Source organism: Ranitomeya imitator, chromosome 2 (genome assembly GCF_032444005.1).
Source record: "Ranitomeya imitator isolate aRanImi1 chromosome 2, aRanImi1.pri, whole genome shotgun sequence".
Classification (NCBI taxonomy): domain Eukaryota; kingdom Metazoa; phylum Chordata; class Amphibia; order Anura; family Dendrobatidae; genus Ranitomeya; species Ranitomeya imitator.
Genome location: NC_091283.1, coordinates 343,413,921 through 343,426,551, shown reverse-complemented (window position 1 = coordinate 343,426,551; position 12,631 = coordinate 343,413,921). Strand labels below are relative to the sequence as shown.

Genomic DNA, 12,631 nt, shown 5'->3' with positions numbered 1-12,631 from the left:
GAAGATGTATCTTGATTGGCATTAGATAAGAGAGATGCAGAAAAGTCAGATATGATTGTCCTCTTCAAGTAAAGGAGCTAAAGAGCTGCCACTCACCCGCACAAGAAATTTTGCTGTATTATTTTGTCATGAGCAATTTTTTCTTAGAGAGCTGTGTCAGCCAGCTATATGGCTGCATAGATAGGATTATCAACAGATTTTAATTATTTATTCATGGCTTTTCTTTTTTTGTGTGGTCACTACTCACCTAGATGTTTACCTGTTGGAAACCCCTCTTTACACTGCTCATCACCCCTCACATATGTCTCTGTAGTATTAATATGGGTCAGATCTTCACCCTGAAACAAATATTGTAAAAATAGACAGATGGAGAAGTCACATCTATGATCAGCTCTAATCCTGCCATCTCCAACGTTCTCATTACACAAGTTTAAAACATATAATATTGGTGGATAAAACAAGACTGAGCACAAGACTTTCACAGCTGTCTACACATTATAGGAGAAATCTCACAACACCTTCTCTCCATCTACCTGATGATCCTGAGGAACATTGGGATCTTCTTCTTTATAGTCCTGTGGAAGAAGAGGACGGGGACATCTCTCTGGTGTTATCTTACTGCATAGAACTGGAGAAAACACATACATGGACTGAATTAATTTTTTACATAGAGATAATTATAGGCTGTGTGTATTTAGTCATATTACCTGGTGATGTGAGGGGTTGGGGAACCTCCATCATTACGTCATTATACAGATCTTTGTGTCCTTCTAAATACTCCCACTCCTCCATGGAGAAATAGACAGCGATATCCTGACACCTTATAGGAACCTGACACATACAATGATACCATCATCCCCTGATTCCTTCATAGCATTACTATATAATGTCCCAGCATTCCCAGCAGTGTCACCTCTCCAGTCAGCAGCTCAATCATCTTGTAGGTGAGTTCTAAGATCTTCTGGTCATTGATGTCCTCATGTATCAGGGGTCTTCCCCATCCCTCAGACACAGGGTCCTGACAGCACTCACTAGAGGTCTTCTTCACTACTGTGTAATCCTGGTCATAGAGAGACACATTAATAAATCTCACTACAGACATTTCCAGAGTCCTCACCTCTCCAGTTCTGTCCATCTGTTATTACCATAGATATGAAGTAATGTGAAGTCATCAGAATCTCTCACCTCTCCAGTAAGCCGGAAGAGGATCTCTAGGGTGAGTTGTAATATCCTCTCCACCATCTTATCCTTGTCCCTGTCCCTATCCATTCTTCACTGGTCAGAAAAAAAAATATAGGTCAATTATGAGTATGTTATAATGTAAGAACCTAAATGGGAAGAAGACAAATCAGTGTAAAAAGATACAGAATACCATGTAAAGCAATAATGTGATCGAGCTCTTCATACAAATAGAAATCAGACACAGGATACCTATATCTTATCAGTTGGGATTACAGGAGTTATAAACAAATTCAGATAATTATGGACACAGTTAACAATAAAAATAATGCTCGGCACGACTGTTTTCATACAGTCAATATAATATGGTAACAGTTCATTTGTAGCTAAGAGCAAAAGTGCACACCACGAGCATGCTCGGGTGTTATCAGAGTGTATCTTGGGCGTGCTTGGATAATATTTTTTTCCGTGCAGTTGCATGTTTTGTGGCTGTTAGACAGCCGCTACATAGGTGTGGATTGCCTAACAGCCACAAAGCATGCAGCCGCAGGGACTCTAACATATTATCCAAGCACGCCGAAGACACTCGGATAACACCCGTGCATACTCGGATAACATGTTATCTGAGCACATTCGCTCATCACTATTCATTTGTATACATCTCGTCACTCCACGACAAGTTCTGGAAATACTTCAGCTACTACTCTACTTTTTGATGCGCACAAGAAAAGTTCTTTTCTTCCCAGCTGTTACATAGGTTGAAAAAAGACCTAGGTCCAACAAGTTAAACCTTTCTCCACCAATTGTTTTTTTTGTCACTAAATTAACTATAACCAGCAATGTTTATCAAGGAAATCGTCTAGCCCTTGTATGAAAGCTATTATAATGTCTGCCATTAGTGGTCGGGCATTCTACAGTCTGACTACTCTAACTGTAAAGAACCGTTTCGTATTTGGCTGTCGGAGTCTCCTTTCTTCCACCCATGAGTGCCCCCTGTCCTTTGAAAGGAATAAGTCATGTTCCAGTCCTCTGTACTGACCACACATATATTTATACATGTAAATGAGATCTCCTCCAAGGCGTTTTTTTTCTAAGCTAAACAAGCCCAACGTTTCCAACCTCTCCACATCTGAAAGGCCTTCCATTCCTTAAAATAATCTAGTTGCCTGCCTTTGAACTGACTCTAAATTTCTGAATGTCCTCCTTTAATTGTGGGGCCCTAAACTGGATCCCATATTCTAGATGAGGCCACACAAGTGATTTATAAAGAGGTAACAATAAGTTGGGATCCCGGGATTTTATCTCTCTTTTTAGACACCTTTGTTTGCTTTTTCAGATGCTGCTTGACATTGAAACATTGACATTGTTGTAAAACTTGTTCATCATACTTTCCTCCGGCCTTAGAACATAAGCCAGAAAGGGAAACCACTTCAACGTTATCCTTAAGCTTGTCTCCACGTTGATTATGAAATTCTATCAAGAAAGATACAACTCCCGTATTGCGTCAATGCATGCATTTTGGGGGCCATTAATGACCTTTGCTCTTCAGTCTGCTTTTTTATGATGCTGATAAAACCATTGCATACCTGATTGCAATGACTGAAAAATGTCAATTATTTTTTTCTTTCTTATATGCAGCTTACCACATAGGTTAATACATTTTGATCTAAAATATTTGGGAACTTTACAGTAATGCATTATACAAAATTGAATTGGGAGAAACATTTTGTAATCTTTATATTTCTACTTTATGTGGCTGTGCTTCATAGGAGATAGCCCCCGCTGCTATAGAAATTAATTATAAGGTGTAGAGGAAAGATGTGTTCTGAACGCAGGTATTTGAAGCAAGCTCGGCTATATAATCCCACCAGCACCTTCCCTGTATGGAGTGGGTTCAGCTCTTCAGCCTGCTACATGCACCCGCATAAGATGTGTATGTAAGCCACAATGTTAGGAAGGGGTTCACTAATACGTAATTCTCTGGTGATACATTCCCATTATTGACAAATGTGACTCAGTAAAGCCTTATACAGGTTTTACATCCACGTGAATTGCATGTTTCCAAAGTCCCAAGATAAAGCATGAGGTCAGACAATACTGTACATACTAGACCAGAGGTGGGCAATTAAGTTTCCCGAGGGGGGACATGAGAGACCGTGAGTTTTGTGGAGGCAGAGTCAATTAGCGGAAACTAATTCTGCTCAATATTAATATTAACTTATTAACCCCTTTCTGTTATTGGACGTACTATTCCGTCCATGTGGGGTGGGCCTTAATTCCCACGGACGGAATAGTACGTCCAGCGCGATCGGCCGCGCTCACGGGGGGAGCGCGGCCGAGTGTCAGCTACCTATCGCAGCTGACATCCAGCACTATGTGCCAGGAGTGGTCACGGACCGCTCCCGGCACACCGCAATCAAACATGATCGCGGTGTGCCGGCGGTGCAGGGAAGCATCGCGCAGGGAGGGGGCTCCCTGCGTGCTTCCCTGAGACCCCCGCAGCAACGCGATGTGATCGCGTTGCTGCGAGGGTCTCTTACCTTCCTCCCTGCAGCAAGGCCCGGATCCAAAATGGCCACGGCATCCGGGTCCTGCAGGGAGGGAGGTGGCTTACCAAGTGCCTGCTCAGAGCAGGCGCTTGGTAAGCCTGCAGCGCTGCAAGTCAGATCGCTGATCTGACAGAGTGCTGTGGAAACTGTCAGATCAGCGATCTGTGATGTCCCCCCCTGGGACAAAGTAAAAAAGTCAAAAATAAAAAATCCTAAATAAAGAAAAAAATATATATTATTCCCATAAATACATTTCTTTATCTAAATAAAAAAACAAACAATAAAAGTACACATATTTAGTATCGCCGAGTCCGTAACGACTCAACCTATAAAACTGTCCCACTAGTTAACCCCTTCAGTAAACACCGTAAGAAAAAAAAAACGAGGCAAAAAGCAACGCTTTATTATCATACAGCCAAACAAAAAGTGGAATAACACGCGATCAAAAAGACAGATATAAATAACCATAATACCGCTGAAAACGTCATCTTGTCCCGCAAAAAACGAGCTGCCATTCAGCATCATCAGCAAAAAAATAAAAGTTATAGTCCTCAGAATAAAGCGATGCAAAAATAATTCTTTTTTCTATAAAATAGTTTATATCGTATAAAAGCGCCAAAACATAAAAAAAGATATAAATGAGGTATTGCTGTAATCGTACTGACCCGAAGAATAAAACTGCTTTATCAATTTTACCAAACGCGGAACGGTATAAACGCCTTCCTCAAAAGAAATTCATGAATAGCTCGTTTTTGGTCATTCTGCCTCACAAAAATCGGAATAAAAAGCGATCAAAAAATGTCACGTGCCCAAAAATGTTACCAATAAAAACGTCAACTCGTCCCGCAAAAAACAAGACCTCACATGACTCTGTGGACTCAAATATGGAAAAATTATAGCTCTCAAAATGTGGTAACGCAAAAAATATTTTTTGCAATAAAAAGCGTCTTTCAGTGTGTGACGGCTGCCAATCATAAAAATCCGCTAAAAAAACACGCTATGAAAGTAAATCAAACCCCCCTTCATAACCTCCTTAGTTAGGGAAAAAATGAAAAATAAAAAAAATGTATTTATTTCCATTTTCCCATTAGGGTTAGGGCTAGGGTTAGGGTTGGGGCTAGGGTTAAGGCTACAGTTAGGGTTGGGGCTAAAGTTAGGGTTAGGGTTTGGATTACATTTACGGTAGGGAATAGGGTTGGGATTAGGGTTAGGGGTGTGTCTGGGTTAGAGCTGTGGTTAGGGTTACCGTTGGGATTAGGGTTAGGGGTGTGTTTGGATTAGGGTTTCAGTTATAATTGGGGGGTTTCCACTGTTTAGGCACATCAGGGGCTCTCCAAATGGGACATGGCGTCCGATCTCAATGCCAGCCAATTCTGCGTTGAAAAAGTAAAACAGTGCTCCTTCCCTTCCGAGCTCTCCCGTGTGCGTAAACAGGGGTTTACCCCAACATATGAGGTATCAGCGTACTCAGGACAAATTGGACAACAACTTTTGGGGTCCAATTTCTCCTGTTACCCTTGGGAAAATACAAAACTGGGGGCTAAAAAATAATTTTTGTGGGAAAAAAAAGGATTTTTTATTTTCACGGCTCTGCGTTATAAACTGTACTGAAACACTTGGGGGCTCAAAGTTCTCACAACACATCTAGATAAGTTCCTTGGGGGGTCTAGTTTCCAATATGGGGTTACTTGTGGGGGGTTTCTACTGTTTAGGTACATTAGGGGCTCTGCAAACGCAATGTGACGCCTGCAGACCAATCCATCTAAGTCTGAATTCCAAATGATGCTCCTTCCCTTCCGAGCTCTGCCATGTGCTCAAACGGTGGTTCCCCCCCACATATCGGGTATCAGCGTACTCAGGACAAATTAAACAACAATATTTAGGGTCCAATTTCTCCTGTTACCCTTGGAAATATACAAAACTGGGGGCTAAAAAATAATTTTTGTTTGTTTGTTTTATTTTTACGGCTCTGCATTATAAACTTCTGTGAAGCATTTGGTGGGTCAAAGTGCTCACCACACCTCTAGATAAGTTCCTTAGGGGGTCTACTTTCCAAAATGGTGTCACTTGTGGGGGGTTTCAATGTTGAGGCACATCAGTGGCTCTCCAAACATAACATGGCGTCCCATCTCAATTCCAGTCAATTTTGCATTGAAAAGTCAAATGGCGCTCCTTCGCTTCCGAGCTCTGTCATGCGCCCAAACAGTGGTTTCCCCCCGCGTATGGGGTATCGGCGTACTCAGGACAAAGTGTACAACAACTTTTGGGGTCCATTTTCTCCTGTTACCCTTGGTAAAACAAAACAAATTGGAGCTGAATTAAATTTTTTGTGAAAAAAAGTTAAATGTTCATTTTTATTTAAACATTCCAAAAATTCCTGTGAAACACCTGAAGGGTTAATAAACTTCTTGAATGTGGTTTTGAGCACCTTGAGGGGTGCAGTTTTTAGAATGGTGTCATATAGACCCCTCAAAATGACTTCAAATGAGATGTGGTCCCTAAAAAAAAATGGTGTTGTAAAAATGAGAAATTGCTGGTCAAGTTTTAACCCTTATAACTCCCTAACAAAAAAAAAATTTTGGTTCCAAAATTGTGCTGATTTAAAGTAGACATGTGGGAAATGTTACTTATTAAGTATTTTGTGTGACATATCTCTGTGATTTAATTGCATGAAAATTCAAAGTTAGAAAATTGCGAAATTTTCAAAATTTTCAGCAAATTTCCGTTTTTTTCACAAATAAACGCAGGTAATATCAAAGAAATTTTATGACTATCATGAAGTACAATATGTCACGAGAAAACAATGTCAGAATCACTGGGATCCGTTGAAGCGTTCCAGAGTTATAACCTCATAAAGGGACAGTGGTCAGAATTGTAAAAAATGGCCTGGTCATTAACGTTCAAACCACCCATGGGGGTAAAGGGGTTAATTACAATTATTTTATACTTATATTAATTGTATAACTTAGTACTGAACAGAATTAAGTATGCAAACACTCTCCTATATACAGTAAGAGCCCCCACATATCCTCCCTAAATATAGTATGAGCCCATAGGACCCTCATGTACAGAATGAGCCCACACAGCCCCCTATGTACAGTATGAGCCCACAGAGTTCACCTATATACAGGCCCCCACATAACCTCCCTAAATATATGACTAATAAACTATTATACTAATACTAGCTGAAGAGCCCGGCGTTGCCCGAGCATAGCAACTAATTGCCGTCCCGCTCTCTCCCTCTGAAGCCCAGCTCTCTATCTGCCCTCCCGCATTCTAACTCAGCAACCCTGTTCTCCATCCACCGCTCTGCTCTCTCCCTCCGCAGCCCATCTGCACTGGCCATCCCGCTCTCTCGCTCAGCAGCCCTGCTTTCCCTCCGCAGCGCCGCTGTCGCCCTCTGCAGACCAGCTCTCCATCCACTGTCACACTCTCTCTTTCCGCAGCCCCACCCTCCAATCGCAGTCCCGCATTCTCCCTCCACAGCCCCGCTCTCTCCCTCACCAGCCCGTCTCCACTTGCGTTCCGCTTTCTCCCTCCACAGCCCCTGTCTCTACTGGCCGTCCTGCTCTCTCCCTCCGCAGCCCGTCTCTACCGGCTGTCCCGCGCTCTCCCTCAGCAGCCCAGCTCTCCACCCATGTCCCGCTCTCTCCCTTAACAGACTCGCTCTCCACCCGCCATCATGCGCTCTCCTTCCGCAGCCCCGATCTCCACTCGCCGTCCCGCTCTATCCCTCTGCAGCCCTGCTCTCCATGCGCCGTAACATTCTATCACTCTGCAGCCCTGCTTTCCATCCATGTCCCGCTCTCCCTTCACAGCCCCACTCTCTCCTTCCACAGCCCAGCTCTCTCCCTCCACAGCCTTGCTCTCCTCGCGCCGTCCCGCTCTATCCCTCCGCAGAACCGCTCTCCATCTGTGTCCCGCTCTCCCTCACGCAGCTCCGCTCTCCACCCGCATCCTGCACTTTCCCTCTGCAACCCCACTCTCAATCTGCCAGTGGGCGGGGCTAAGTGGAGTGGGCGTGGCTTGAAACACACACAGATATATATATATATATACTAGATGGTGGACCGATTCAAACGCATCGGGTATTCTAGAATATGTATGCCCACGTAGTATATTGCCCAGCCACGTAGTATATTGCCCAGTCACATAGTATATTGCCCAGTCACATAGTATATTGCCCAGCCACGTAGTATATTGCCCAGCCACATAGTATATTGCCCAGCCACATAGTATATTGCCCAGCCACGTAGTATATTGCCCAGCCACGTATTGCCCAGCCACATAGTATATAGCACAGTCCACGTAGTACGGTATATTGCCCAGTCACATAGTATATTGCCCAGCCACGTAGTATATTGCCCAGCCACGTAGTATATTGCCCAGCCACGTAGTGTATTGCCCAGCCACGTAGTATATTGCCCAGCCACGTATTGCCCAGCCACAGAGTATATAGCACAGCCCATGTAATACGGTATATTGCCCAGTCACGTAGTATATTGGCCAGCCACGTAGTATATTGCCCAGCCACGTAGTATATTGCCCAGCCACGTATTGCCCAGCCACAGAGTATATAGCACAGCCCATGTAATACGGTATATTGCCCAGTCACGTAGTATATTGGCCAGCACAGAGCCACGTAGTATAGAGACTTAAAAAAAAGTCCTGCTATACTTACCATCTGCTGCCTTTGCCGCTCCTCGCCACGTTCCTGGGATCGCTCCATTGCAAGCGGCAGCTTGCAGTCCCAGGGCTGGTGTGAGCAGGACCTATGATGACGTCGCGGTCACATGACCGTGACGTCACGGCAGGTCCTTGCCGCACACCAGCCCTGGGACGGGACCTGAAGCTGCCGCTTGCAATGGAGTGGTCCCGGGAACGTGGCGAGGAGCTAGAAAGGCGACGGAGGGTGAGTATAGCAGTTTTTTTTTATTTTTTTATTATTTTTAACATGACATATTTTTACTATTGATGCTGCATAGGCAGCATCAATAGTAAATAGTTGGGGACACACAGGGTTAATAGCAGCGGTAACGGAGCGCGTTACACCGCGGGCCGTTACCATTAACCCTGTGTGAGCGGTGGGGATTACGGAGCGGGCGCCAGGCAGTGAGTGCAGGGGAGTAGGGGAGGGACTAATCGGACTGTGGCCGTCGCTGATTGGTCGCGGCAGCCATGACAGGCAGCTGCCGAGACCAATCAGCGAACGAATAACCGTGACAGAAGGACAGACAGAGAGACGGAAGTACCCCTTAGACAATTATGTATATAGATATATACACACACACACACACACACACACACACACACACATATATACATATGTATATAGATATACACATATATATAGTACAGAGCAAAAGTTTGGACACACCTTCTCATTTAAAGATTTTTCTGTATTTTCATGACTATGAAAATGGTAAATTCACACTGAAGGCATCAAAACTATGAATTTTCACGTGGAATTATATACTTAACAAAAAAGTGTGAAACAACTGAAAATGTCTTATATTCTAGGTTCTTCAAAGTAGCAACCTTTTGCTTTGATGACTGCTTTGCACACTCTTGGCATTCTCTTGATGAGCTTCAAGAGGTAGTCACCGGGAATGGTTTTCACTTCACAGGTGTGCCCTGTCAGGTATAATAAGTGGGACTTCTTGCCTTACAAATGGTTTTGGAACCATCAGTTCTGTTGTGCAGAAGTCTGGTGGATACACAGCTGATAGTCCTACTGAACAGACTGTTAGAATTTGTATTATGGCAAGAAAAAAGCAGCTAAGTAAAGAAAAACAAGTGGCCATCATTACTTTAAAAAATGAAGGTCAGTCTGTCCGAAAAATTGGGAAAACTTTGAAAGTGTCCCCAAGTGCAGTGGCAAAAACCATCAAGCGCTACAAAGAAACTGGCTCACATAAGAACCGCCCTAGGAAAGGAAGACCAAGACTCACCTCTGCTTCTGAGGATAAGTTTATCCGAGTCACCAGCCTCAGAAATCGCAGGTTAACAGCAGCTCAGATTAGAGACCAGATCAATGCCACACAGAGTTCTAGCAGCAGACACATCTCTACAACAATTGTTAAGAGGAGACTTTGTGCAGCAGGCCTTCATGGTAAAATAGCTGCTAGGAAACCACTGCTAAGGACAGGCAACAGCAGAAGAGACTTGTTTGGGCTAAAGAACACAAGGAATGGACATCAGACTGGTGGAAATCTGTGCTTTGGTCTGATGAGTCCAAATTTGAGATCTTTGGTTCCAAACACCGTGTCTTTGTGCGACGCAGAAAAGGTGAATGGATGGACTCTACATGCCTGGTTCTCACCGTGAAGCATGGAAGAGGAGGTGTGATGGTGTGGGGGTGCTTTCCTGGTGACACTGTTGGGGATTTATTCAAAATTGAAAGCATACTGAACCAGCATGGCTACCACAGCATCTTGCAGCGGCATGCTATTCCATCCGGTTTGCGTTTAGTTGGACCATCATTTATTTTTCAACAGGACAATGACCCCAAACACACCTCCAGGCTGTGTAAGGGCTATTTGACCAAGAAGGAGAGTGATGGGGTGCTACGCCAGATGACTTGGCCTCCACAATCACCAGACCTGAACCCAATCGAGATGGTTTGGGGTGAGCTGGACGGCGGAGTGAGGGCATAAGGGCCAACAAGTGCTAAGCATCTCTGAGAACTCCTTCAAGATTGTTGTAAGACCATTCCCAGTGACTACCTCTTGAAGCCTATCAAGAGAATGCCAAGAGTGTGCAAAGCAGTCATCAAAGCAAAAGGTGGCTACTTTGAAGAACCTAGAATATAAGACATAATTTCAGTTGTTTCACACTTTTTTGTTAAGTATATAATTCCACATGTGTTAATTCATAGTTCTGATACCTTCAGTGTGAATGTACAATTTTCATAGTCATGAAAATACAGAAAGAAAAATCTATAAATGAGAAGGTGTGTCCAAACTTTTGGTCTGTACTGTGTGTATATATATATATATATATATATATATATATATATATATATATATATATATATACATATATATATATATATACCTATTCTATGTGTAGACATTTATTTTCTTTATTCGACTGTATTCTAACCTGTCATTGTGATTTTACTGTACACCGCACTGAACTACCGGCTTTTCTATAGAACACCGCTGCGTAATTCTCGCAAGTCACACTGCTGGTCCGTATGCAATCCGTATTTTACTCGCCCCCATAGACTTTCATTGGCGGATTTTTTGCGCAATATGCTGACAAATGCAGCATGCTGCGATTTTCTCAGTCCGTAAAATACGGCTGCGAAATATACGGCAGATAGGAGCTGCCCCATAGAGAATCATTGGTTCGTGTGCAATGCGTACTTTTTGTGCCTCTCATGTGTCCGTAAAACTCTCTAGTGTGACGCCGGCCTTAAACTGTTAAGCGCTGCGGAATATGTTGGCACTATATAAATTAAGATTGTTATTATTATATTACACACATTACACATATATACAGCACACACCTATAACACAGGTATATATTACACATACACAGCCCTGGCAAAAATTAAGAGACCACTGCAAAATGTTCAGTTTGTCTGATTTTTCTCTTTATAGGTATATTTTTGAGTAAAATATAAATTGTTCTTTTATTCTATAAACTACTGACAACATGTCTCCGAAGTTCCAAGCATTAAATTTTGTATTTATTTTCTGAAAATGAGAAATGGACAAAATAACAAAAAATGCATTGCTTGCAGACCTCAAATAATGCAAAACAACAAGTTCATAATCATTTAGAAACAACAAATGTTGAACTCAGGAGGAGTTCAGAAATCAATATTTTGTGGAATAACCATGATTTATAATCACAGCTTTCATGAGTCCTGGCATGCTTTCCACCAGTCTTTCACACTGCTTTTGGGTGACCTTATGCCACTCCTGGTACAAAAATTTAATCAGTTGATTACATTCCAGAGGTTTTAAATGGGGTTCAGGTCTGGAGATTGGGCTAGCCATGACAGAGATTTGATGTGGTGGTCCTTCATCCACACCTTGATTGACCTAGCTGTGTTGCATGGCGCATTGTCCTGCTGGAAAAAACAGTCCTCAGAGTTGGGGAACATTGCCTGAGCAGAAGGAATCAACTGTTTTTCCAGGATAACCTTGCATGCGGCTTAATTCATACGTCCTTTGCAAAGATTAACCTGCCCAATTCCAGCCTTGCTGAAGCATCCCCAGATCATCACCGATCCTCCACCATATTTCACACCGGGTGCAAGTCACTGTGGCTTGTACGCCTCTCTAGGTCTCCATCTAATCATTGGATGACCAGATGTTGGGCAAAGCTGAAAATTAGACTCATCAGAGAGGATTACCTTACTCAAGCCCTCTATAGTCCAATACTTATGGTCTTTGGCAAACTTCAGCCTGGCTCTCCTTTGCTTCTCATTGATGAAAAGCTTTTTTTTTTAGCTCTAGCAGCCTGCTATGAACTGTTCTTGCCATGCACTGCACCCCAGCTGCCATTTGCAATTCCTTTTGTAGGTCTCTTGCTGCTTGACCTTGCTGTAATGACTGCCGTCTTAGAAATTTTACGGATGGAGGCAACATGACGCTCACTGTGTCCCTTTGCTAGTAAAGCCAGAATTGAGCCTTTCTTTTCCTCACTCAAGACTTTTCTTTTCAACTCCTTTGGCATGGATAAAAGTTATTTTTTCATTCCTATTACTTTTGGGATATTACTAGCACATGTTTTGCCATCCAGCTTGTCCTATTGCAAGAGGATCGTGAACACCACAGCAGAGTTTTTTATACTTTCCTTCGTTAAATAAGATTTGGTTCAGGTGATCACCTAATCAGAAGCACATTAACTCCTTAATGACAGCCAATACGTCTTTTAACTGACCCGAT

At 43.0% G+C, this 12,631-nt stretch overlaps 1 protein-coding gene across 1 annotated transcript in view; it reads right to left on the bottom strand.

Moving 5' to 3' along the window:
• The window catches only part of LOC138666519 (zinc finger protein 585A-like), a 93,358-nt gene that overhangs the window by 50,486 nt on the left and 30,241 nt on the right, over positions 1-12,631 (bottom strand). Inside the window, exons 2-6 of the mRNA XM_069754735.1 lie at positions 1,186-1,275; positions 914-1,060; positions 708-831; positions 534-628; positions 248-338 (exon numbers count right to left, since the gene is read on the bottom strand). Coding sequence (XP_069610836.1) covers positions 248-338; positions 534-628; positions 708-831; positions 914-1,060; positions 1,186-1,269 — 541 coding nt within the window. The 5' untranslated portion in view covers positions 1,270-1,275. The remainder of the gene's footprint in view (positions 1-247; positions 339-533; positions 629-707; positions 832-913; positions 1,061-1,185; positions 1,276-12,631) is intronic.